At 39.1% G+C, this 27,255-nt stretch overlaps 1 protein-coding gene and 2 long non-coding RNA genes across 9 annotated transcripts in view; 2 read left to right on the forward strand and 1 right to left on the reverse strand.

The window, feature by feature from the left end:
• BIRC6 (baculoviral IAP repeat containing 6) overlaps positions 1-2,368 on the forward strand; it is a 173,497-nt gene extending 171,129 nt beyond the window's left edge. For all 5 annotated transcript variants that reach the window (XM_064414806.1, XM_064414808.1, XM_064414809.1 and 2 more), the window contains exon 74: positions 993-2,368. In XM_064414806.1, coding sequence (XP_064270876.1) covers positions 993-1,172 — 180 coding nt within the window. In that variant the 3' untranslated portion in view covers positions 1,173-2,368. The remainder of the gene's footprint in view (positions 1-992) is intronic.
• A 976-nt stretch (positions 2,369-3,344) lies between these two features.
• LOC135297350 (uncharacterized) lies at positions 3,345-27,222 on the reverse strand. 3 transcript variants are annotated; one of them, XR_010359364.1, is made up of 6 exons: positions 26,866-27,222; positions 26,547-26,713; positions 21,194-23,901; positions 5,990-6,085; positions 5,802-5,897; positions 3,345-3,983 (listed from the first exon to the last, which is right to left on the reverse strand). It is a non-coding gene; the product is annotated as an uncharacterized LOC135297350 (long non-coding RNA). The 3 variants fall into 3 exon arrangements; XR_010359362.1 differs by having other exon boundaries at positions 26,547-27,222; XR_010359363.1 differs by lacking the exon at positions 5,990-6,085 and having other exon boundaries at positions 26,547-27,222.
• LOC135297348 (uncharacterized) lies at positions 13,159-24,101 on the forward strand. The gene is made up of 3 exons (XR_010359361.1): positions 13,159-13,339; positions 19,583-19,649; positions 23,542-24,101. It is a non-coding gene; the product is annotated as an uncharacterized LOC135297348 (long non-coding RNA).
• Positions 27,223-27,255: the final 33 nt, after the last annotated feature.

Here is a 27,255-nt window from a genome sequence, read left to right on the forward strand (position 1 = left end):
TCTCAGTTTCCCAGTTGTCAAGAGAGGCAATGTGTGTGCATTCCACTTCCTCAGTATTTTTACTACAAGCTGGATGCAGTGACCCTGAGATGAGTTCAGTTGTTGGAGCATGGTGCTGGTATAACACCCAAGTTGTGGGTTTGATCCGCTGTGGGCCATTCTCTTCAGAGCTGGACTTGATCCTTGTGGGTCCTTTCCAACTCAGAATATTCTGTCATAATAGCTCTTTTTGTTCACTCTGAGGGTGGGTGGGGGTTAATGATAAAGTTGTATTACAACCAATTCCTTGCCAGAAAACAAGCTTTAGAGTAGACAAGGAGTTAATAAATTGTGGTCAGCTACAATCAGTTTTGTCCTGTGTTAACTTGAATCATTCTAACCATAAAAATATTTTCTGCCTTCCTACCCAAGTATTACTATTTGTGTATTTTGTGACCACACAGACAAGAGGGCTATATTGTTTTTCATATTTGAGGTTTTATTTCCCCTGAGGTGCAAACCCCAAATTTAGAAAGGCTTCTTTTTTCTATTGCCAGACTTCCATTCTTTCAGTGTGACTGGTCTTCAAAACAAAGTTACTGTGATCAGTATACAAATCTCTGCATATCTGTCTCTGTGACAGGTCTCATCATGAATTCTTTATAAATTTGGTTTGACTGTATGACCTACCAAGTCCAAGCCAGTTTCTGCTGAGACCCCTGAACACAGATATGACTCAGCTGCAGGACCAGTAGTGTAGCATTTATAGTGATGCGCTTGTTGGCTGCAGTTCTGTTGACCACCTTTAATTTGTCCCCAGCAGATCTTGCTAATTATTCTGTCACTGAAATGAAAGTACCTTAAATATAGGGGAGAAGTTGATCCAGACATCGAAGTAGTACATTTAATTAAGCCTTTTCTACCTACTCCTCTTTTTGCTTTATAGTGTCTAATGTTGTAAAAGTTTTGTTTTAACTGTGGCCTTCCACTCTGACTTGTTCTTGTGTATCCAGCGTCACACAGCTCAGCTGCGGGAAGAACTTCTAAAACTTCCCTGTCCTGAAGGATTGGATCCTGACACTGATGACTCCCCAGAAAAATGCAGTGCCACAGCAAGCTCAGAAGAGACCATGTTGCACGAGCAGGTTAAACCCAGCAGCAGTAAAGATGTCCCCACTGATTTCAAGTCATGAGTTGCATTGACATGGACTTTGTAGACACAACGGCTTTGAAGCACAAGCCAAATATGTCAATATTTGTATGTAAGAAGTTAATTATGTAATAGGTAATGAAATTGAAACTATACTATGCCCTTAAGGATATACAGTTTAATTAAAAATGATCTTTTATTTACCTGTACAAGAGTGTAAACTTTTTTGTGCTTTTATTTTTCAATTGTGAGAACCACTGATTGGTATGTTTAAAAAGTTATGTATACAAAAAATGGATAAATCACTGATATATAAGGGAAACTACCTTAGGAAAGAATGTTTACTGAATGTTTATTATTTTTTTTTTACTTGTAGAGTGAGGGCGGTTGTAACAAAGAATATATATTGGTCATTCTTACAGCTACTATTTAAAGTCAGAAAATTTTCACTGAATTTGATAGATTTTACGTTTGGCCATATATTCATGCTCATATTTGATTCTAAAGAAAACCTCCTGTATACTTCAATAAACGTTAAATGGACATGATCCCTCTTTTATGATTTACTGGTACATTTTTTAAATAAACTGCCATAAAATACATTCTAGCTGAAGACTTGCACTTGTATGACTGAATTCATTACAGTCAACATGCTTAATTTTATGCTTACTAAATCTAAAATGCAGATGAAATATATAAATGCACATGGTTTTACCTCATGCCAAATTTGGACTTCTGAATTAGTTGGGGTTTTTTTGGCTATTTTATGCAAACTAACAGTATTCTAAATTTCTTAAGGGCTATTATGGAACAAAGTCTTTACTGTATTGAAATGTCTGATTTTTACATACTCAGCTTACTCTTACTGACATGCCACACAAGACTCTGGTGTTCTGTAGCTCCTACGGTGTAGATTTATTTCCAGTTTTACACCTGCAGCCACAGATCCCTAATTAAAAGGGTAAGGATTTTGCTTGATTTAATAATCAAGTCTCACTTTTAACATAACATGCATTGCTATCATTGTTATTAATTTTTGAGCAGTCCTTGAAGGATTAAAAAGTTAATACTGGTATTACCTCAGACTAATGATCTGTTTTATGATAAATACTATAAATCAGGCAAAACCGAAAATTTTTGTTTTCTATTTGTTCTTTGTTTATAAGTATCACGCTGGAATTTTTTCACTTTTTGTTTTACAATGTATTATTTCTAATCATTAAAAATGGCACCAACTGAGGTTGTGTTCTTATGCTGATGGTTAACAGTTCTGGTAGTCCTGGCTGAGGAGCAGTTTCTGTGTTCTACTGATGTGTTGTGTTAATCCAAGGCCTGTTCTGATTGTACATACCTCTCAAAATATCAGCTCAGCTACATCTGTGGAACTTCAGGGGTCCTTAGTCAAAGAGCAAAACAAGCAGCCCTGTGCCAGAACTGCTGGTAAATACATGAAACAAAGAGCTTATGCCACATAATCCAAGTGTTAGAACTTCATCAGTGTTAAAACAGCCCTGCATTTTTCCAGATGGGTATTTACTTACATTCCATTACTGTACAAAAGGACTGCGATACTCCTGTAAATGCTCCAAAAGCAAAATTACCCACTGACTTCCAATTATGTTTGTTAGGAGTTTCCATTAGAGCTCTTCATCTACTGCTTAAACTGCCTGTCTACAGGAGCACAGTCTTTTTCTAAAATCCTGGTACTTGTACCAAAACCAAATGTATTGAACCTGAAGATCCTCTTTAAACGTGAAGACTTTTTTCTTTACCATTAAAACACGAGACTGAAACAAAAAGTACCCATCTTGCACTGATTTGACATGAGGAAGGTGGTTAACATGATTGTACCTTTATCTCCAGTGTGTATTTACGGTTTCATAGCAATGCTAATGTGAAGTCACTGCTGCTTAATTAAGCAGATGTAAACAGCTGCATGGGATATTAAACTCTAATTTGCATCTACATACCAATTATCCTTTTTTTGCTCTAATATGAGCTAGAATGGTATTGTACCAAATTAATGCAGAGATTCAATCCTTAATAAATTGCAACTGTGTTACAGCCTAGTAAGTAAATTGTCAACTTGGCAACAAATACAAAATACACATTTTTAGGTTTTTAAATACACAAGGTAGCTATGCTACTTGGCAGTAACATCACAGTAAATCCTATGAGGTGGGAGACTCATCTCTTACCATTTCATCAGAGTGAATAGAAACCTGTACAGACAGATCACAGTTTCTAACCATCCATTCAGATCCTGTGGTTTTCACTGTTAAGATGATTTTGTAGAAAATGTTTTAAAATTCAGCAGATACTATTTTCAAAAGTGCAAAGGTCAGCAAGCTCCTAGTTAGATGGAAAATTATGGAATTTTACTCCATGTTTTTTGGTGCTGCCTTTGGCCCAGGATTGACTGTTGACACTACAGTTCTGTGGTGTAGTGTGGGATGTTACCAGCCTTTGGAATTGCTGTAGCCACTCTGCCCGAGGAAGAGTAAGGCACCACAGGAGTGTTAGGCAGGAGTGTTTCGTGGTGCTTCACAGACAGCAATGCCAAGCATTTCTGACTGGTGAAGCCAGTGTCTGCAGAAAAGGAAACAGCTGGGCAGTCCCTGAGACCTTGTGCTCCATGAGAGCAAGCCCTTGTTCACTGACTGCTGCACACTGAACGTTCTGCTCTGCAGCTGTAGCACAGCACTCTCCGTATGCAGACATAATGATGGTGCCTCTGCAGGACTTGATGGTTTCCTCTGGAATTTCCTCTGGGTGAAAGATGTGCATAAATGTATGGATTAGTGCTCCTCTGTAATTCTGCCGCTCCTATTCAGGAAGAAACAAATATGACAATCTAGAAAAGAAGAAAAATAAGAAAACAAAATTTGAAACATAAAAGCTGTAAACAACTTCCAAGTTTCACTCCAGTAATTACATGTTAAATGTTTAGGTAAAAGCAGAATAAAATATGTGTGACTATAGATGGACTGGATCTGCAGTAACCTGTGTGGCATTGTTGGTTGGGCTTTGTAAATGTTTTTCTTCTGTAAATCTTTTTCCATAAGCTCAAGGTAGATACTGTGCATCTCTGCCAGCCAGGTGAGGAGACTCTTCTGCAGCCACAGGTAAAGTTCTGCTGCCACAGGTAAGGCACTGGGCTGCTTTCACTTCCATGGAGCTTCAGTGAGAGTGTGCCAGTGCTGTGCTTGGATGTTCTATTTAGCAGCAGTGGAGCATCTCTTCTTTGCTTTAAATTTTATTTTTTAAAAAGAGAGAAAGCTCCCATACAATACAGGAAATGTACCGTGCTACTTTTGATGGCTCTATCAAATAGGGCATTCAGTTTCTGGCAGGATCACATTGTTAAGAAAACATGACTTCAAAATGGTCTTTTTCTCCAGCTATGTCGCCTATTACTTTTCTTCCCCAAAATGTTTCTGGTGGCACTTTAAGAAATGTTCTGTTTTACATCTTAAGGAAAACAACTTGATAAGCAAACAGCCATACTATTAATTTGTCTTGTAAACCATAATACCTGAACACAAACCCATTTAAGCCAGAACTATACTATGTTATTCTGATCCCTGTGAAGGAGAATTATTTAGGTTTCAATTTTTAGCTGGAGTTTCTAAGGCAAGCCTTCTGCATTTTATAACTCCATGCTGCCTTTTATTAGTGTGATTTACAGGTGTTTCCTTTTTTGTTTCTTCAGAAGCCAGTCACCACCAAGTGGACTCACCTTCTTGGATTGTCAGCTCTCTCTATAGAAAACAGAAATTAAAAGCATTTTACAAAAGAAAGGAGACAGATTTTCCTGTTTTCTTGTCATAAGGAACAAGTACAAGGTGCAGAAGGTATTTCAGATCTATTTCTCAGGTTTTTTTACTAATATGTATGTACTACACATACATATCTATCCATCTATAAATGCACCTGGTCTGGCAGTCTTGAAAATGTTTCCTGAACTGTATTTTTCCTCTCCTTCTCCAGTGACAGTGACAGCTTTAGTAGGAACAATAGGACGTTTATATCACAACAATGAGCATTCTGAAGGAGACTGAGCTGAGTGGGGGTGAAAGTAAGCTCCACAATTACTAAAATTAATCACAGGTAAAAACATTTTGATTCTCCAGAGATTTGGTTGTTGCCATTGTTTTATTCTGAACCATGAATGCAGAAAATACATTATCTGCCCATTGAATTACTGTAGCAGAGCTCCCAAATAATCTCACCACTGCCTCTGTTTAATAAAGGCTCAGAAATCAAATCCCAAACCACAATTCTCCGTCTTGACTGAGAGAGTTCTGCATATTGTGACCTGTCATCTCTGCAGGCTGCAGTCTCTTCTCTGGTCTTCTTGCCTCAGAGCCCAGGTTTTACCCCTCAAAAAATAACCTGGTCCACTTAGTTCTCCAAGTGTATTAATGCTACTTACCTTTTGCATTAAGAGTGCAAATGTGGAAAATGAAAACAAACTGAAAATCTCATGATAAAAAAAAATCAGTTTGCCATCTGTAAAGATTCTGTGTGACTTCATTAAGGATTTTCTTATTTACCGGGAAAGCAATGGGAAAAGCAAAACTTGGCAGGGGGTTCCATCTTTTCTGTTTTCATTAAGATATTTAAACAAGCATGTGATGCAGAAACAGAATACCAACAGAAAATGTCTTACCATGTACTCCTAAGCAATGGCTTGGATGTCTCCAGAAGTCCTGTTCTCTCACCTTGAAATTCCAAGTTTTCAGCCACAGAAAACTTTCGCCCATACCTAGGTTAGGAATAAGCATATTAATGCGAACTACCAAAACTTTTTCAATCAAAATTTTTTTGATAATTCCAGAGTTTTCAATATAAACTTACTTCTACAAGTATTTTAAGCAGTGTGTAAGAAGGTGTCCTTAGCTGGGTTCTGGTGCAGCACAATTCTAAGCCTGGACTATGACAGCACCTCTAGCACTGCAGGAGGGAACCAGTGTGGTTAATTCAGGCTGTGACAAGGCCACCATCATCACATATGTGCAACCAGCCCAGCCAAGCACCAGCATTCTTGCATTAGGGAATCCAGGGTGCCAGATCCCTGTGCAGAGTGGCTGGGAATGGTCTGCAGGATGAGTCCCTGCCTCCATCCTGGCTATAGCCACAGTTCAGGCTGTCTCAACAACCTTGCAGCTGCTTGCTGGCAACGTTGTGGGACAGTGATTCAAGAGGGAATGGAGGTGCCATGGCACATCAAAACCTAGCAGCCAGCAGCAGGGTTGATGGAAAGGAGATGCTGTGCTTGCCAACAGGACCCATCTTCTCAGCTACCAAATAGTCACACTGCAAATCTCAACTGTATTTTGAGACAGTTTCAACCAGAGATATTTGATGTGATAGATAAAATTCGCAGGGGCTGGCCTCCAGCAAAGCAGCAGTCACAAGAGAAATCATACAACCATCTGGCTGGCTGAATTTTGACATAGCATGTGGAATTCTGGAGAAGTCCCAAAGCATTAGAGAAACCTCAGACTAGGGGAACAAATCAGATTCAATTCTACACATCTCCCAGTTGCCTCATGGTCATTAAAGGCAAGAGTGTGCAGGCTTGTCACACAGACACTGAAACACTGCTCCAGTCCGGGTCCCTGGGAGACTCCAGCATCAGCAGCATGAAGAGTCTAACAGACACCTGATCAATCTGACAGAACAGGGAAGACAAGGTGTAAATTACATCCAGCTATTGATTTAGCTCCATACAAATTTCACTCTAGTTACAGAAACCAAAACAAACAACACTATAAATGTGCACTGTGTACACCCAGACTCAAACAATTGCTGTTGATGAGAGCAAATGGTGACTGAGGCAAAGGTAAGCCAAAGAATAAAATATCCTTTTGTATCTGCACTGCCTACTAATGTGTTAAACCTTCTTTCACTTGTTTCTAGCTCTCCCTCCAAGGAAATTCATGTTAGAAAACAAATAGCCAGATGAACAAACAATAACTTATATGGGAGGAAAAGCCAAGCCATTTGAACAAAGAATGGGAGAAAACAGTACATGGCTCCTGATAACTGTGTAAGTCAGGAAAGACAGTTTAGTCTTGAAGAGCTCTCAAGAGCCTGTACTAGTAGCAGAAGTCAATGAGGGACAGTGCTGAAATTTCTAGATTGCATATAGAGAACTGCAGTAGAATGTTAAATTCAATGCATGCCTAATGGAAGACTTGGATTAATCATCTGAATAAAAATAACACAGTTTAAATGCTTGTTGTGATACTGCTGTCTTCCTGAAAATGTTAGTATGACTTGTTTGTTTTAATCACTACCTAAAATACATTTTTGCTTTACTTGCAAATGCCTTTTCATGCACAGAATCCAACAGCAAGTTATTTTCCATTGCCAAGTGTGCTCTCAAAGACAGTTTTCCAATCAATGTCACTAAGGACAAGCCATGACTGTAAATTCATCCAGCTTTCATTTTTCCCCGATACTTCATTTTACACATTTCAACACACTGAGAGGCACCAAGGCTCCACTGAGGCAGCAGAACAGTGCTCAGTGCCAAGCATCCATCACGGCCTGGGATTAAATGTCCAGAAGCAATACGGAGTTGATCTGTCATACAAAAGTTATTCGTTCTCAAATATTACATCTTGTGAATGATACAAAGCCTTCATGCAGATTAAATTGCCAGTGTTCATCTCAACCTTTGCCTTCTTTTTAGCAGAATGATTTTGTTCCATGAGGCCCCCTGGTAAAAAACACCACTGTTTATGTTTTTCCTGAATTTAAGTTTTTCCATAGTTTAACAGCTTTTGCCTTAATGGCCTTTGGGTTTTAGTTCAGTTAACATATGTAAAGAAAATATTTCAGAGTTCTTAAGCAGCATCTTCTTCTCATCTTAGTTTAGGCCTTGCTGTATCACTTGTTATTTATATGATATCTAAGGAAAAATATAGCTCTGTATGAAGCTAAAGAAAATGTTTCAAATGTCATTTTAAGGCATCAGAAAATATTGTTTTCTCCATGCTTTCGTGTAAAAATACTATTTTACCATTCTGTATTCTAAGTTCTCTGCCCAAAGTCAACTGTGTTACAGGATCACAGGAATGGTGAGCAGGAGGGACAGCTGGAGGTGATCATCCTTTAGCCCACTCTTCCCCAAACTAAACATGTGCCTTCCTTGAGGACTTTGACTCCTCATGGAATATGTGATCCAAGTCCCCTGCCACCATGATAGTTCAGACTCTGTGCTTCAAGCTGATTTCTCTCTCCCTTTTGCCTCTATTTCTGTAATGATGTTGCCATGGACACCCCAGCATTTATAGCTTACTTCAGTTACAAGACATAATTTTTACATTTTAATTTACTCACAACCAAAACCATTTTACAATAACTGAAGAAAATAAAAAGGAGGAAAATTGAGCAGAGGTCATGTTTCACTTTAAAAGGGCTGGCCATTTCCAGGTTCTGTCATACTTGCAGTAAAACCATTAATCATCATAAACTCATTTTGTCTAAAAGCAGAGGTAATACATTTTTCCATGTAAATCACTTTATTGCCATGACAGAATGATGTCAGAGAATCAAAATAGGTGATATAATAAATTTTCCTTTTAGAACATTGTTTAGCACTAAAGGTTATGGGGGGCAAGGGAGGGGAGAGAGGGGACAAGATTGATGTCAGCTGCTAAAGAGTAAAATTTGATTTTAATTCTCATTAAATAGACATAAATAGTGTATTGACGCAGACTGAGAAAATAAACACACAGCTTAAAAATGGTGCAGTAACAACCCCAAACCTTTCTAGAATAAAAATCAGGCTCCAGCTAATAGTTTGTAAAAGATTATTAAAATAAAAATTAATTTTGCAAGTTTTAATTTCCTCCCTTTTTTAAGCACAGGTTTTGAAATTCAGGGTTTCACGTTTACCATTTGTACAGGCACATATAGTTGAACACATACAAACTGAAATTAGCTTAGCATCTAATTTGGCTGTGTGCATAAGAATCCTCAAACAAGGAAGCAGCAGTACAGGAGAGAAATAGAATTGTATTTCTCCCCCTCCAAAAGCAAGAAACCTTGTCTGAATTACAGCCTCTACCTTAACCAAAATGCAACCGTTTTCTGAAATCCTGCAGCAGCCTGGTACAACAAATATGTGTATATGGCATCACAGAAAAGGACTGGGACCAAAGCTAAAAGTCAAAGCTATTACTCCCCATTTTTCTGTGTAGGATTTCAAGTCAAGGTTTGGAAGAAATTACCGGTTCTGGTTTGATTCAAACCTTTTGTTTTTCTAGTCACTCTTTTTTATTCCTTTGGAGAAAACATGAAAAACAAACTGGGGAAACAGCTGAAAATCTGTTTCCCACAGTTTTAATCCCTCCCCCTTGCTGTAGCCATGGAATGATAAGCACAGCCCTGCTGGGTGAGGCAGAGCAGTTCTCTTTCCACACAGCTGATCTAATCCGAGGTGTGCAGCAGCCCACACAGAACAGCTGCAATGAAAAAGCAAGTCCCTTTTAAAAACATCCATTTCCTACACAGATAAATGGAAGGCTGGATAGCCCCTCAGCATTCATCCAGCTCTTAAAACGGGTCCCACAGGGCTGAGGCTCTTTCAGCTTCACAGTCAGCAACTTCAAAGCCAGGTTTTTGTACATGAGACTTTTATATTTTAACTTAGAAATTAGACACCCTGAAGAAACAAATACCATAATGCAGAATACCTACTTTAGGCAAAAGAGAATTAACCCTCAAAAGTATGGATTTGTTCATTATTTGTTCCTAATGATGTTCAAATTACAACACCTGACTCCAAAGGAGAAGCAATTTGGTTGGGGCAGTTTATTTCTGTAAAATGTAAAATTTCAGTACAATGTTATGCACAATAGTTAACACAAATGTTTTAATTACCCATTTCATCCAGAAGCACAACACACAGTCCTGTGACATGGCCTGACTTGGCCTAGGAGGTCACTGCTGCATGAATGGGGGTGGTCTCCAGCACTCCAGAGCTGAGCCCTGGTGCTCATCCAACACTGCCATCACTGTGACAGTGCCATCCTCAACCTGACAAGAAGCTGCCTGAACAGAGGCACCTGTCAGGAACTACAAACTCCAAGGAAAGCACAGGGCAGTGTGGATGGAAGCACGGCAGGAGGGCAGGGTGTTGAGACCTCTCATTTTCAGAGGCAGTGACCTGTTTGGCCAGCTCAGCTGCTCATGCAAGCAAAGCCTTATCTCAGCCTTGACCCATAACTTTCAGTTTCCTTCTCTGCTGTAAAAAAAAAAAAAAACCAACCAAAAAACCAAAAGAATGAAAAATCTATGTATATATTTTAATAGATCCTCTAACTAATGTGATTTATTACAAAAGGTTAGTTTCTTTTTTTCTAATTCTTTTACCAGTCATGTTTATTAATTTTTATTCAGCTTGATTAGCTCACCAATTTAAATTTCTCTAGATGGGCTCTGAAATACATTTTTGGGGTAGGGCATATGACTAGAATGACCTTGCACCAGGAAAATCTCAGTACACAGTGTAGGAGGAAAAAAACCAAAACCAAAACAGGAAACAAACCAAACCAAAAACCAAAACAAAATGAAAAAAACACCAAACTAAACAAATATCACCAGTAAAGCCTCCTGAATACATAGAAAACAAAAGAAAATAAGCAAAAAGAAAAGAAAATGAACAAAAATCTTTCTTTTTCCATACTTCTGCATACTGTCCAGGAATCCTACTGTCTCCCACATCACACATCAATTAAAACCAACCACCTTGAGGACAAAAAAAATCTTATTTTTCCCTCTCTTCTTATCCTCATAAAGGAAGACTGCATTTCCATATTGTACTTGCATGCCAGCCCACTGATCATGACAGCAAAGCAAAATCAAATGAAATAGCCCTGCCCTGTTCTGGCAGGTATGACACAGCCTCTGTCCTTCTGATGAGCTTCATTAATTTCTCAATACTGGTACAGAGGAAAGGAAATAGATTGAAGTGCAGTATCAAGGGGTTAATCTCCAGCTGTACACTGGTTCCCTGGCATCTTGGAGGATGCCACGTTATATGAGACCAACCCTTGGCAGCAATCAGTCAGGATCTGGGTGGTATAAATCTATACTGCTGACTCCCAAGAAACTCAGAATCAGATCCAAAAAAATTGACTCATTTATGAATTCCTCTCACTAAAACATTTAAACTCAAGCACTGCATTCTCAAGAGCTGTTTCCCTGCATGACTCCCTTTATCAGCTCATAGATTTTTCCTATTCATTTCTCTTTCTCTCACTGCAAAAACTACCATTAACTTTTCCAAAGTTTGCATTGTTCTTTCCTTTCTATATTCTCCCTGCTCAGGCAATGCTTGACTTCTGTCTTTCAAAAAATGTTCTCTTCTGGTAATGTGAGGCCGACCACTCTAGGCTACTTAATTAGTGTTTAGGACTTAACTTATATCTGGATGCCCAATTCTCTTAAAGCATACAGTATTTTCTAGATAAACAGTAAAATCTTCACAATTTTTCCCCCTAAAATGGCACCCTAAATGTGTTCCATTATTTTTTATGCTCTTTACCTTTCTGCCCCTTTTAAGAAAATATAAAATATAATTCAGTAATTGAAACAATGATTAATTTCAGCGATATGTTAATGTCACATTTAAATGGCAATGACAGTGGTAACATAAAAGAAGAGAATTGCATGCAGACATTCTCCAGGTTGCATTCAGTGCAGGAACAGACTGTAGCTGTCAACTTTGTGTTTACTTCAAAAAACTGAGTAGTCAAACTTCTGTACTACTTGATGTTGATAAAGAAAGCGTGGGCTTTTAAGTAATACTGAGGCCTCTTACCCTCTAAAGCCATGCTAAAAGCTGACAAATTAAACCTGCCAGCTATGGATATATTAAATTCCTTCTAATTCTCTCAACCTACTACATGTAGAAATATTTTTTTTTCTTTAAATCCTTGTATATATGTCTCTCTCTAATAATTTCTGCCCAGTGCACTGTGGTAAGCCAAAGAACAATGTTAAGCAATTTACAAAACTGTTCTATGCAGTATTTGCTGAAGTAAAATTTCTTTTTTCTCTGTTTTTGACATCCCAGTGATTGCACTGCAGAATTGCTCTACCCATTTCCCTCACAGGTGTCAACATGCTGATATCTTATTTCAATTCTGCAAGGGCACCATCTGCCCTATTTTTGAGCTATGAGGCTGAAATGCTCTTTATTCCAAGACAAACAGGAGGTGGTTTGAGAAAAGAATGTAAATTTTGTGGGAGAGGAGGGAACATGGACTAGGTTTCACTTGCTTGAAAAATTCTGTTGCACTCCAAAGAAATAAAGCAGACCTCAAAGGAGTCTTGGTCGAGCACTGAACCTCTTGTCCAGATGCTTAACCTCTACCAGCAGAGCTGCCACAATTTACACGGGGGGGTCTTCCCAAACATGACTCTCCACACAAAATGCTACCTTTAATAACTATTTTCCTTGTCAGTAACAGTAATGCATCAGACCTTTTATATGTCCACTCTCTCACCTTATTCATCACCTCCTGAACAAGGCACTGGAGTTTTTAATACACATCTAAGGAAACTGGTACAGCAACGTTCATTTCCATTGCCTGTTTACCCTTTCCTCCACAAACACATTCATCTGTCTTTCACACTGCATTATGGACAAACTAAAACAAAACCCTTCCAGGCCTGTCTGCAATGCCACTTCTTAGCACTCTTCTTTTCATCCTTTTCCAGGATCTACCCTGACAGCTCCTGCAATGTCCTGATTGTAAATACATGGAGGGTTTGCAGCAATTTCCATTATTTGTGTAGCACTCAGATCTTTTCATTAAACAGATAAAATCCAACAAGATGCAGCTGTTTACCCAGCTGACTTTAAAAAACCATTGTTTTCTCTGCCTTTTACTACATTAGCACTCCACAGCATCTCCAAGTGTATCTTGTAACAACTCTTCCCATCGTAAACACTGAAAGGGTTCTGGTCAGAGCCCCCAGTGCACTGACAGGTCTGGGTCTTGACAAGCCTGACCAGCCCCACCTGCAGCTTCCACACACTCCTGTAGCTGCTCCTGCGGGCTCAGCAGCATTATTTAAACCCAGCCCAGGGCTAGCAGCCTTTGTCTGGCTTGAGCTGCTGTTGGTTTCTGCCTCTGCCATAGCTGTGGATTCTCTTGAACTGAACCTCTGGGCTGGCTTGACCTGGTGAGTTTTGCAATGCCCTTGATTTGACAGGGCTTTGAGGTCTGTGGGCCCTGACTGTGGGGGACACTGCCCTGCCCTCCCAGCTCTGTCCCCTCCATCTCCTCTCCCACCTCACCAGCCCTGAGGAGCAGCCAGGGCTTACTGCTGCCTGCCAGCCCTATAGCATGGACTGCTACCCAAATCTTCTGTTGCAGTGAGGATTTTTGGTCCCCATTTTAATATGGGCCATTAAAAATTACTTCCCAGGCAATGAGTTAGCAAAGCAGCTTGACTGCAGTGTTAAAATCGGGCTTTCCCTGGAAGTGACAAACTTATGCTGTATTTGTACAGAGTGGAACATCAGGATCTAGCAGAGGCACAACCCTAGTATGAGCAAACAGCAACACAGATTTGGAAATGCAAAAAGAAAGGAGCTTAAAAAACTGCTATTGAAATGTTTTCTATTAAAAAATATATCTACAAATAGGAGAAACTGCAAGTGCTCTGTGATGTGAGCACTGTTTTTAAGCAAAGCTCAAGCTGGTGGTACTGAACTGCATTGTTAGCATCAGAGAAAAACTGTCACTGTCTTCTTACATGGACTGAATGCAGATGAATCACATTTAAGATAAGTCATATTTGATTTTATTTTGTCCTGTGGCTTCATCCAAGATATTCATAGATTGAAGATTATCCTGTGCTGAACTTGCCAAATTTCTCACATTGAATCTACTGGCTGCCAGAATGACATGTAAAACCAGTGTCCTGCACCACAGGGCAATATTTGTCAGAGACATGTCTTTGCCTCTTAACTAGTCATTTCAATAATAAGGATCATTTTCAAAAACCATAAGAGAATTCAGAGGCAGATATTCTACCTGAGAAAGCTGTAAAATTTCTGAGAGCAGATATCTGACTGCAATAGCTCTGGAGCATGTGCTAAAGGAACCCCTGCAGACTGCTGCTGCACTGGCTTTTAAATTTCAATTTTGTTTTATTCAGTCTTCTTGAAAAAGCCTCAAATCACAGAAGGTGTGAATCCACTCATGCCTAGGAAAGCTGTGAAGACTGTGGAAGTACTGGGATGTCATTATTTCCAAGAGCTGATCCTTTGTGTCTCTATCTTGAAATAGATTCATTACTCACACATGTACTTGAATTTGTCTTGCTTTTACTTCTGGTGTATAGGTAAGCACATTAGGATGACAAAATTATCAAAAGAAGGATATCTGGGTTTGGGGTTTTTTTTAAAGAAGGAAAAACAAGTCACCTAACTCACATTTTAGTCATACTCTGCAAACAATTTTTCTATGAGTCCTCGAGAGACTGGAGTTTTCCACAGTATGTCTTTTTCCATGGTTATTTTTGGCCATGGTTGCTGGGTTTGTTCTATTGAGAGGACAAGGAGGAGAAAAGCCTGGCTGGCCCCAAGTTCTTGGTGGGTTCTTTCAGAAGTTCTCAATGTCACCTAGAATCATTCTTACCATGAATTCTCCTGGGCTGAAATGTGAAGCCAGCTACAAACTGATTTAGGAGTTGTGCAAGTTTTGCAGTTGAAGAGTGGTGAGATCTTATGCTTTCTAATTTGCTTTAGGGTTTTTTTACAGAAAAGCAATAACACAACATATTTTATACTTGACATATGTTATCACTATAGCTCTGATGCCTGAGAGGAAGTATTGTAAATAAATGTTCAAAGGAAAATCCTTTAAATGTGGTTATTTCTGATTGGCTTTAATCTGCTACAATTGCTTCAAAAAAATAAAATTCTAACCTCAGTCATCCAAAGACTGAAGCCTTGCCCTCTCCATTAGCATTTTAAAAATTGTAACTTATGCAGTGAGGAACAGGAATGCCTTTCTTAAAGAAGCTCTGTTCCAGGATTTCACAGCTGTTTCTGGGTCCAAAGGAAGCATTAATGTGAGAGGGAAGCAGCCAGTGCTGCTGCAGCTGGGAACTGCCAGGAAGGTGCCCCTGTGGTAGCACTAAATTTTGATTTCATTGAAATATACAGAATTTAATGTCAACATCCAGCTGGCCTTTGCAAAGGCAGGAGTGAGGCTGTTTTATGGGACTATTTCACTTTTTCCTTTTTTTTTTTTTTATGATGCTACATATCTTACTCATACACCCCTATTAAGTCCTGTTGTTAATCAATGGTATTTCAGTAAGAATATATATTCCATCCCAAGTGTTATTAAGCAGATGCCAAAAGAAAATCGTTGCCAACTTTGCAATCCAAGGATTTTGGCAAATCTGACTAAACAGAGAAAATGTTCAGCCTTTTATGTCTCCCTCTCACATTTTCACTTTAGCTAGTATTCTTTTAGAATTTTTTCTTTCAGAACTGTGCTAGTAACCTGTAGCAAAGCATTCCTCATGTTAGAAAGTTTGGGGCATATTGACAGTGATTAAAACCACAATTACTAAGACAGAAGAACTTTACAAAGAAAAGTACACCAGAATCATCTTCCTCTTCTTCCCTAGAAAACACCAGCATGATTTACAGAAACAAATCCTGGTTTAGAACTGGAATTTGGAGATTTTAAGCTGCACACTTTTATTGATGAAAAGAAACTTTAAATGTAAGCTGGTTGTAAAATAAAGTCATACCACTAACTGAAATACAGGACAAAAGTTAATTAAGACAGCAGCTTGCATTGTCACAGGCAGCAGAGTTTAGCAGAGAAGTAACATGGGTGCTATGACACAGGAAAGAAGTGATAGGTCTGAGGACAAAAGATCCCTGTGTTATGCAAAAAGAATTTAAGAGGCAGAAAAACTTACTGGGAGAAGTAAACAGTTTCCAAATGTGTGGTGCTGTAAGCAGAAATGTTAAGGATCATGGTGCCATAACTAAATCAGGAGTTTTGTGTACAGAAGGGTTCATGAGTGTGGCCTCCAACTGATTTGTGCCTGAGCTGACTGCAGGCTACAACTGAAGCTTTTTCTGCTCTCAGGGCCTTTAATGTTCCCTTCTTCCACATCTCTTACCCTCCTGTGGTTGAGTTCTCTTTTACATAATAATACAAAAGTTTTCACACAGGATCCAAACTGTGGCTGTCATCTTTCTCTTCCCCTTATCTACCCAGCTTTTTCACAAACCTAGAAAAAACTTAATCTTAGAGGCAAGTTATGTCTCTGTTAAGTTCAGCTGAATGATGCCCGTGCCTTCCGAGTGTCTTAACTGAGGGCAGTCACTGAGATAAGACTGCATAGACTGGTTTTCCCTAGGAAATCAGGCTAATAAGGACAGTACTAAAGGGGCTGGAGAACTTCTTTTTGCCCCTTTATGTAAAGTGTTCCCTTTATTTTCAGTCACATGGAGGACTAAGATATTGGCATTATCTTATTATGAGGGTTGGTTAATACATTTTTGTGTTACCACAATCCAATAGTCTGAAGTCTACTGCCCATTTTTTTAGGCAATGAGTGTGAACATTCTTAGTCCAAGCTGCTGGCAGGCCTTTTTCCTGGAGGCTAAATGGCATCTTTCCAAATTGGATGCTGGCAGAGATTTTGGCTGTGCTTAGACCCGTGGGATTTACTTCTTTTCGTATTTCCAAGTCATTAAGCAACAATAAAATCTTTATGGTATTTATGCATTGAATTTTATAACCACTGATCTAGTAGTATGATGATAAGATTAGTTTATAATGTCTCAAAGTTTGCTATCACATGCTGCATTACTTTGCAACCTGTGTGTCAACAAACACTAGGCTTGACAGAGTGACAACAGGTATTCTGTATATTCCAGGTGTGGGACCTTCCCACATCAGGACAGGCTGTGTGGTTTGAGCCCAGTCACCACCATAAATGCTATCAGCCAACAGAGTACCTACTGCAGATGTTTTTAAGCTTGTTTGAGAAAGGTTGGAATAATGCAGTAATATCTAAGACCAACTGAAATATCTCTGTAGCCAAGGTAGCAAAGTTTTGATTTACACCAACTGCATATCAAATTCAAGAAATAATGCTAGGGAACACAAGTGACAAATGATTCCATTGTCAATTCCAGAGTTCAAAAGTCAGTACAGAAATAAGCTTCTCATCTGCCTCTCCCTAGTGCCACTTGTGCAAGCCTGAAGCAGTTAAAAGATTCTGCATTTGGAATTTGTCTAAAGTTACTTAAAAATGTTTTTAAAATAACAATACTAACTATTTTACACATCTAAATCAGATATGTACTACATAATAAACATGAAGCTGTCCTTTACTTCAGCCCATGCACTTCAGTGCAGAGACAGAACACAGAATTTGCAATCTCTGAATGCTCAGCCATTAAAGTAAACAGGGGACACATTCAAAACTAGGTCCATTTGTCAGCCTGACAGCAGATGGAAGATTTCTGCATGCAAAATATAGGAGCATCTGGCTATCAAGGATATTTAAGACCTTACCTATTGATCTCTTTCATCTGTTTAAATTAATTCAAGATGTTAAGATGCCAAAAAATGGTGATTAAAGATCCCATGTGTATAAAGCTCAAATCCCATTAAGAAGTAAGGAGAAGACAATACAAATACTACAAAAGAAAACCAGCAGCAAAGCTCCCAAATAAGTGATTATAAACCTGGAAACACCAGAAACCTGACTGCCAGAAATGGAGGACAGTATGGCTTATTAACTGAGAGAGACACACACAGAGAAAATGCATTTTGTTATTTTGTCAAGAAGGACTTTAAGGAAAACAAAAATCATTGCAAGGAAAGGTAAGGAACTAGAAGAAGGGGAAAAAGACAAAACAAAAAAAGAGACAATATTGCTTACAAATATAGGCTGGTGTTACCTCTCTAACAAGGACCTATAGGCTCTGCAAAACTCAGGCTTCACATACTAAATACCTGAAGCAGATTCCTTTAAGTTCAGAAATTTAGCAAGTAATTCATTTAAATGAGAAATGTTCAAGACCAGATTGGATGGGGCCCTGAGCAACCTGGTTTAGTGGAAGGTGTCCCTACCTGTGGTCATGGTGTTGCAACTCAATCATCTTTAAGGTCCCTTCCAACCCAAACCATTCTTAGAAACTGGTGGGCTGTGCAATGTAACATGTATTGCTACACTAACTAGGTGACTTAGGGATAAAAGTCTTACCTTACCTTTATTTATTTTAAGAGAGTGGGACAAAGGTCCCCAACATCACCTCCCTTCTTCTAGAAACAACTGAACTATAGCAAGGGCACTATCTTTTATCCCGTGCCTTTTTTGTCTTTTTGGTACTAGCAGGAATTTTGTGACTTGAAAATGAGATGTAAATAGAACTAGCTATAATTCTATGTCAGGAGCAGAAAGATGACATTACAGGAGAATCCATCCACACTAGATGCCAAACTAAATTAAGTCCTGACCTGTAACATGCTGGCATGCTATCTGAATCTGTCTCTGTGCCAGCCAGTCTCAATGTCAACTCTGCAGACTAAATTCAACTATTAAAAAGTATGTTTATCTACAGAAAAGAAGGAAAGCAACACACAATGGCTGCTTACATTGCTAAGTTTATTGAAAAGTAATAAAGCATTATTTCAGCAGAAGAAACACCATTAAGACTGAATAATACATGGTGGTAAACAAACCACGAAGAAAGAGCAGCAGCCATTTCCAACCAAAGCTGTAATTCTGTCTCATCTTTTTAAGGTCATGCAGGTGTCACTCCCACAATGAGACCTATTACTCATTTTAGGGCTCTGCCTGGGTGCAGCGTGGGGACTGAGGTCACAAGCCAAAACAGCAGAGGAAGAAGAGGAGGAAAGGTTCATTTTAGTTGTGGTTCATTTTAGTTGTTGGGGTTTTTTTGAGAAGCCTTTGACTAAATGTTTTGAATAACTTTTCTAAAACCACTAAAAACTGTTACAGTATGATTGAGCAGCACTGCAAGTGGGACACATCGTTTAAAATCTATTAATCCATGATAGATCTTGTCCCCCTTTTCCTGACTGCCACTTCAGTGGAGCAGACCAGGAAAGGTCTATAGCGACAAAAGTTAAGCCAGCATATTCTGTGCAATGTGTATTTCACTGTCATCAAATGTGAATGCAGCCATCTCATATCGTGGGGATTCATAGCTCAGAGAAAAACCTCAGAGGAGACAAAATCACATGGAAAAACCTTCATCCAGAGATCATTTAGACAAAGCCTGCAGCATCAGAAGACCAGAAAGTCAAGTGTGTGCTGAGCATTGTGTCTTTTTTACAGCAACTATTTATAAATGGGAAGACTATAATGAATTCCCCTAAAACTTCCCCTTTTTTTACTCTTTTTTCACAGGCTAGTTCATAAATAAAATATCAAAATTTGACAAAGAAAACAGAACCTGAGAATTACTGATTAACAGGTAAGAAATAAGACATTTAAAAGAACCTTCTGGTTCCATGACGCTTTATCCATTGTCAGAAAAACACACAGTAAAAAAATTAACCTGTTCCTATGGGTGAAGAAATTTAAATTTATTTGTTTCTGAGCACAGGTCCTGTGATGACACACTAGCTTAAAATGTCCTCAATGAATATATCATTGATTTCACCAATTTAAAAAAATTAATCATTAAAATGTAAGGCATAAGTGAAATATCCATTTCATAATTTAAACAAAGCTCTTGGTGGAAGACAGAATATATAAATAGGTTCTAAAAAGAACCTATTTTGTGACAATAAAGGAAAAATTAAACAGTTTTACAAAGTTTATCTGCATTGAAGGTTAAAATGGCATGTGAACATCCAGCATAGGAATGATGAATCTATAGCTCAGCTTTAGAATTACTGCCAACTCCAAAAGAAAATTTGAATAAAAACCCTTCAGCTTCCATTTCCTGTGTAAGAAAAGTCAAGACATGGCTTCACTGAGTTAAAAAAGAAAAATAGGTCTGGACAAGAAGATCTAAGAGCACTATCAAGACACAGGTAGCAGCAGAGACCCAAAATATATTCCTTGGAAGTTCTAAGAAAGGATGTTTTTATTCAGGAGGGCACTTGATTATGCCTCTTTGGCCTGATCTCTCCTCAACTTGGGAGGGCTTATCAATTTTCAGAAACAAATCCTGTAGGACTTTTGCCAGACATTAAGTCATATGCTCTTAACCCAAGTGTGCTGACAAGAATTTGGCACTAATACTAACATTCACCTGAAAAGTCCTTGTGAAAAATGCAGTGAGCAACGATTCTAGCAACTTTGTGGAAGGACAGATCACCTGCTATGTCACTAAGGTTATAGAGGATAAGGATGGTGTGTGGGGGGAGAATCATCACAATCTCTGGAAAAAGGATGTATTGAGTTCCCTTCCCCCTGCCCTCAGCATAAATTTGGAGATCTGCCCTGAGAACACAATGCCCCACGTACATCCAGAGAGATTAGAAGAACATAGAGTCAGTGAAGGATCTCCTCTATGTGTGCCATTCCTGGTCCACTTAAATGAGGATTGATGTATGGTGGCAAAACCCATGGAATAAGTACCATTTCATCCCAGGCTGGACAGCTCTGAGCTGAGTGGAACTGAAGACAAAGACTTTGTAGCACTGGCTGATCATCTTATTTTACAAAGGCTTTTCTTTTGGTGGCTGCACACAAGATTGTTTTTAAAGGATTAGCAGCTTTATTCTAAAGGGTTTAGATGTTACATCTATAAAGGAAAGGCACATACAAACAGCACAAATCAGCATTCTGCTTGTGTTATGATTGTTTTTAAAGGATTAGCAGCTTTATTCTAAAGGGTTTAGATGTTACATCTATAAAGGAAAGGCACATACAAACAGCACAAATCAGCATTCTGCTTGTGTTATCCTCTTGTGTGTTGGCATTGGAAGGATTCAGTTTTAACAAAATCCCTAGAAACTGGAGGAGTGAATACCTGGTTCTAATAGAGCAATACATTACTTACTGCACCTGCAAAACAATGCCTCTCCTCCACTGTAGATGTCTGTTAGGACAGAAACTTCATTGGGAGGAGAAAACAAAAATGTGCCAGCTGAAATTGCTACAAGAGAGACAGCAGCTCTTTCCCAGCAGGGATGTCAGTACGCAACAAGAATGAGTCATTATGATGCAGCTTGGTGATTCAGACAATTCAAAGCCACTCTGGGATGTCAGACCACCAACATATTTTTGCTGTGTGTGAATCCATACAAAGATTGAAAGTATTCTCCAGCTCTTGATAGACTCCTATGTGTCTAACAACTTACTTGCAAGATATTTTATTTTCTAAATTTGTTACTGCAAATCCGGATTTAGACAACTTTTGCTCCTTAGTAAAATGTCTGTATTTGTTTCAGATCATTCTTTATCAGGAAATCTAGAGGTACTATATAGTGAAAAAGAGCCTTAGGCAATTCAGAAAAATATCCTGAAATTAGGAGTAGATAAGGACCAAAACCCAGAACCGTTTTGTTGTTAATATTTTTTTTTTAATTCATAGAGCTACACAAGAAGAGCTCTTCCTCTGAGATACAATGTAAGTCCAAAGCAACTGCTTTTCTTTCAGGTGAATAGGTTGAGAACAGTATGAATGTGTCTTTTACCCTCCTGTTCAAAGTATGATCACAACACCCTGCAGCTGATTTCATGGCAGAACAAAATTAGCCTGTAGACATGGGCTAATCCCTCACTATTTCCTAATCTATTTTCACTAATAATTGCTATCATCTTTGAACAGACTGGGTGTATAAATAGATCAGCAGGGTTCAGGCAAACAGTAGCTATAAAAAGTGCTTTCTCATCATAAACAGTTCTAGTCATAACCCTACCAGAATATTCCTAAACCTACAACATCAGACAGAGGAAAGAATTTCCCACAGCCACAAAAGTAAGGCATAATTCTGCTGCTGAGAACAGTGGGAAAACCTATAGGAAATTATTTTCATCCTACTTGCCACAGCAAACCTGGAAGAGGACTGGAATATGGTACCACTCACTGTACCATAGGATCTGAAAGATTGTACAGAAGTGAAAGTCAAATTCTGATTTTATTGATATTTAGAGTTTTGCTTGTGGAAAGCAAGAGATTGTGAATGACACAAATTTCCTAATGTTTGTGGAGTCTAATGACTAACAACTGCAAGATGAATGAAAAATCACTTGAGTGCTGGTTTTACACAGAAAATTTGTTAGAAGAATCCTTTGGACATCTTCAAGGACTGTAAAAGAATGGATTGATTTCTTCCAAGTCTCTGGAAGCCTGCTCAGAACACGTCAGAGTTTCTCCTTTGGGCGGTCGGGAGAAGTAAAGAGCTAAGCAGCAGCAGTCATGGAGGACAGGGAAATGAGTCATCCTAATCCACTGTAATGATCTCATCAATCCTTCACCGTGTCAAGTTATAAATATATGGTAAATATTGACAAGTGTGTTGAGGCAGGTTTTGAAAGAGAACATTTATCTTATTGTTGCTCTTGCCAGGACAGATAATCCTCAAAGAAGCTAGTAGTTTCAAAGATTTAGGGAGAAACTCATTATAGAGAATATGAGAAATCATTTCAGAGCAGGTTTTTGATTGCTGAAGGACGTTGAGATCTACTGGTATTTTTAGTGTGAATAGTCTCTCTCCATCTACTTCCCTCCGCTATAATCTAATTCTTTATTTTACTAGAACCCTTTTCTTTCCAGCATTTGCAGTCAGTTTTGCCCATCTCAAACTTTGGAGAACCAACAGCATCCCCAGTGATGTCCCATATTGTCCAAAATAACATTTGAAATTACCATAAAACATCAACTTCTCATAAATGTTGCACAAGTGATTATCCAAATTAAATTCACTAGAACAATTGGATTTCTGTCTTTTCCAGACACTTCCAGAATTTGAGGTCTCCTTAACATTTCGTTCTTGTAACTTCTATTCCTCTACGATTATAATTCTATCACACTGCAAAGCTATGCTGAATTTTTACTTATACAAATTCAAATTGAGGTGGCAAAAGGTACTTCTCTGCCATATGGGCCACCACAGTCCCAATCACTAAATACCTCCTCATCCAAAATACCCATTTCAGAGAAGAGCAGAAAATACAGGAACAAACATTTTTGTGCCTGTGTTTAAAAATAGAGAGAAATTGCACCTAGTTTGCTTAGAAGTCCAAGCTAAGGGACATTTTACAAATAGAAAACATCAAACTTGATATTTGTGCTATTTGGCAATACTGTGAGCAATGGGAAATTTTAGGGTATTACCTATATCTGGTATTTTCTGTTGATTCACATGGAATATTCTATATTAATATGACATGCCATATTTCATCCACAGAACTCACCAAATCTTACATGTAAACCAGGAATGACCAGTGGTCGTTATTCTCTAAGTCATGTGCCAAATCTTACTGAAGTCAAAAGTCACAGAGATGCCCCAGATTTTGGAGGCCCAACATAAAAAGCATCCCTGCGAGTGATTTTCAGGCACAATTGGTGCTGATGATATCCAAGAGCTTCGCTGCTCCCAGGTGACAGACAATAAATCAAGGATCCAGCTGGAATCTCCAGAGCAGGAACTCATCACCTCCCCGTTGTTTGCTGCCTGTCACAGTCCGTGTTTCTGATGAACTCACCCGCCTGGTGCCAGCACAGCCCCACAGGGATGACCCGGCAGGAGCACTGCAGCCACCGAGACCTGGTTGTGACACAAATGTATCCAAGAGCCAGAACTATTAACTCATTTCATTCAATGTGAGGTAATCTCAAAAACATGTTTCTGCTTACAGGTAACCATGCACATTCTATGTGCAAAAATATAATCATGTTTGGGGTGCACTAAAGAGATTAAAATTATCATGTAGTTTTAATAAAATATTCTACCTGTTTCAGCTAAAATTTATGTGTGATGTAGTGTGACTGGGACCAATTTTGTTTGGCTTTCTTTCTTCAGATTACCAAAGAGAATCCAATTAATGAGAACCATTTAATATATTTTAAATCTCACTTTCAATTCTTCTCTCCTTTTGAAGCTAGCAAAAAGAAAAAATGTTGGTCTATAAAAAAATTAGACATTATAAAATAATGCTTCTGTATGAGCTCATATAAGAAGGCATTAAATACTTTACAAATGTCTACTTGGGCAGATATGACATGCTTATTTAATGAAAGAGTAATTTTGGAATTCTTTTGTTGAACAGTAAATTGAATTATTTCCCCATACGCTTTGGTTTCTTCATCTGAAAACTTACAGATGTTATGTAGTTGAGGCAGAGCAAATTTCTGCTAACTAACAAGGTAATAATTACTTTTTAAAAGTTCAGATGAGATATGTTCTGATATGACAAGAAAAGGAGGAAAAAAACCAGAGCAGCATTTGCAAAATGGTCAGCAAATACATATTCATGGACATCAGGAATGGCAATAGATTTTCTACTAAATGGCTGAATTTTAGAAAAACTAACCTATTACGAGTGGGAAGACTGCACCTCAAATATTAAAGCTGTATTTTACAGACAGAGTAAGTATTTACTGAAGACCTACTTCCTCTTTTTATACTCATTTACTCATTCTGGATACCACACAAAAAGAGCTACAGTAATATTAATATATTAATATATTAATATATAGTATTTTCCAAATGATTAATGAAGATTAATGTCAGCTTCTAGAAGAGTTGCCACAATACCAGAGAAGAGCTGTCCAGGGTTATTTGCCACTGGCCATGTTCTTAATTTACATTTGCAAAGAGTGGTTTGAACCACTTTCTTTTCCTGTAGCGCAGTGGCCCACACTAGCTGTTACTGCTTTACAAAGTTGTGAGGAAGAGAGGAATTCCCTAGCCTCTATTATTTTAGCACATTTGAAATGTAGCTTTTTTCCTCCACTTCTCTGAGTGCCCAGTGATTTTGTTCTTGGGGGTTTGGTGAAGCAAGAGCATAAGTTGGCCAAGTGGTCAGAGAGAGCCAGGGGATGCAGAGCTGCTTGGTGGGTGCAGTGAAGGAACCACAACCCAGGCCAAGCATCACGTCCATGCCCTGCCCGAGATATCTGCCAGGAACAGCGCTGGAATAATTGCCGTTCTTTTGCCCTTGTCACCTGGAGACTGCAAGTCTAAGTTTATTCTTAAATTGTAAACTGGAAAGTGTAAAACTGGAAAAGCAGTAGATATGCTAGGAGCCTTCTGAGGACCCACCCTCCTGACAGTGAGGCCTGTGCATTAACTCAGCAAAATCCAAGAATATACTTTGAACATTCAGCTGAGGCCACAAGCTTCCAACGAGCTTGAAGTTTGTGATACTGTAACAAAGGTGATGTAACCTTAAATACGATGAATCACAGAGTCCAGGTGGTTAGTGGGATATAACTTGACTGAACTGACAGAGCCAAAACAAGAAAAACTGATAGAATTCCCCATATGAGTCTTGCATCTCCCCTCCTCTCACCAGGTGCATCAAATGTCCTTAGAATTGCAGAACTTTGGTTGCACAGTCCTGCAAATTTTCATCCAGGTATGCCAATGAGCCAGTTTTTCCTTGACAATTCCTCCCCACTCCTCAAACAGCAAATCTACTGCTGCTCAAAAATGGCACACAGCACAATTGCTTCTCTCCCTGGCAGTACCAGAGACTGGCACAGAGAATTCAGGATCAGTTTAAAAATCATGTAACAGCAACTTTTACAAACAGCAGCTCACTGTTAAAATGTCATAATAATAAATCTATGCTGAATACTAATTGCTTGAAGCTTACAAAATATTTTTTTGCAGTAAGCAGGTTTTTTTGGTAGTCCACAAGGAAATGATCTGTTTCAAAAGGCTTTAGGAAAAAAAAAAAACAAAAACACCCTGCAGCAGAAGATAAATACTGCATCAATACAGCAGCACAGGTATCTTGTAAGGTGATATTAAATGTGCTAGTTCAGACACCACGGTAGCACATTTCATATAGATAATTTTCTCACTCTCAGAAAAAAAGTTAAAAATGAAGGTTATTCTCTGAAAACTCCTGTGTCAGAAATTTTGATTATATACTTCCTGCTTAGAAATAATAAGCAGCACTATGCTAAAACCTTGAATCTGCACTACATAGCCCTGCAAAGGCTTTCTTCCCCTTGAGGCATTTGGCAGAAGCTACCCTTAGATGCAAAGGAAGCATATAGATTCTTTGAGAAATAAACGTGTATTCTTTAAATAGTTTAGGGAAGCTGACTTAAGCAGCAGATTTCAGTAAGTCTGCGGCAACTGACACACATCCCAAACCATGTGTGACACCAGCAGTAACAATCAGCCCAGCGCCAGTGGGGAGCGCACCGATCCTGCCAGGGGTTCTCCTGCCCACGTACCTGCTGCAGCTTCCAGATGCTCCCAAAAATGCACTGTAAGGGTGAAACCCCACACACTGGGGGAACTGGCAGAGGTGAGGAAGACAGCGAAATATTCCTTCTTTTTATTGAGGAATTGTACTTAGCAACTATTTATTCACAAAAAAATGTTACTTTAGTGGTTTTCCCTGAAGAAAAAAAAGCACAAAATCTCACAATAGGAATTTTAATTTTAATATTATCAAGCCTGTGTTTGGACAGGTGCTGAAATTAACACCCGCATAAACCAAAGCACGATCCTGCCCTGCCTGCCCTGAGAGCTGGGCACCTCAGCCTGCACCTGCCGGGATCCCAGAGGATTCTCCAGAAAGGATGTACAGATATCTGAAGGGAGATATCAAGAGAATGGAGCCAGGCTCTCTCAGTGGGGTCAAGCGATAGGACAGGAGGCAGAGGGCAGAAACACGGGAGGTTCCAGGCGAATGTGAGGAAGAACTTCTGTACTGTGTGACTGAGCACTGATTGCCCAGAGAAGCTGCGGAGTCTGCCCCACTGGAGATGCTCCGGAACCGCCTGGATGCAATCCCATGCCAGCTGCTCAGGGATGGCCCCGCTTGAGCAGGAAGGCGGCACGATGGAGGCTGGACCAGCTGACCCTCCGTGCTCCCTCCTAGCCCTGCCCTGCCCTGCCCGCTCTCCCCTCACGCCGCCGCCACCGGCGGCTCGGGCG

The sequence above is a fragment of the Passer domesticus genome, chromosome 3 (genome assembly GCF_036417665.1).
Source record: "Passer domesticus isolate bPasDom1 chromosome 3, bPasDom1.hap1, whole genome shotgun sequence".
Taxonomy (NCBI): Eukaryota; Metazoa; Chordata; class Aves; order Passeriformes; family Passeridae; genus Passer; species Passer domesticus.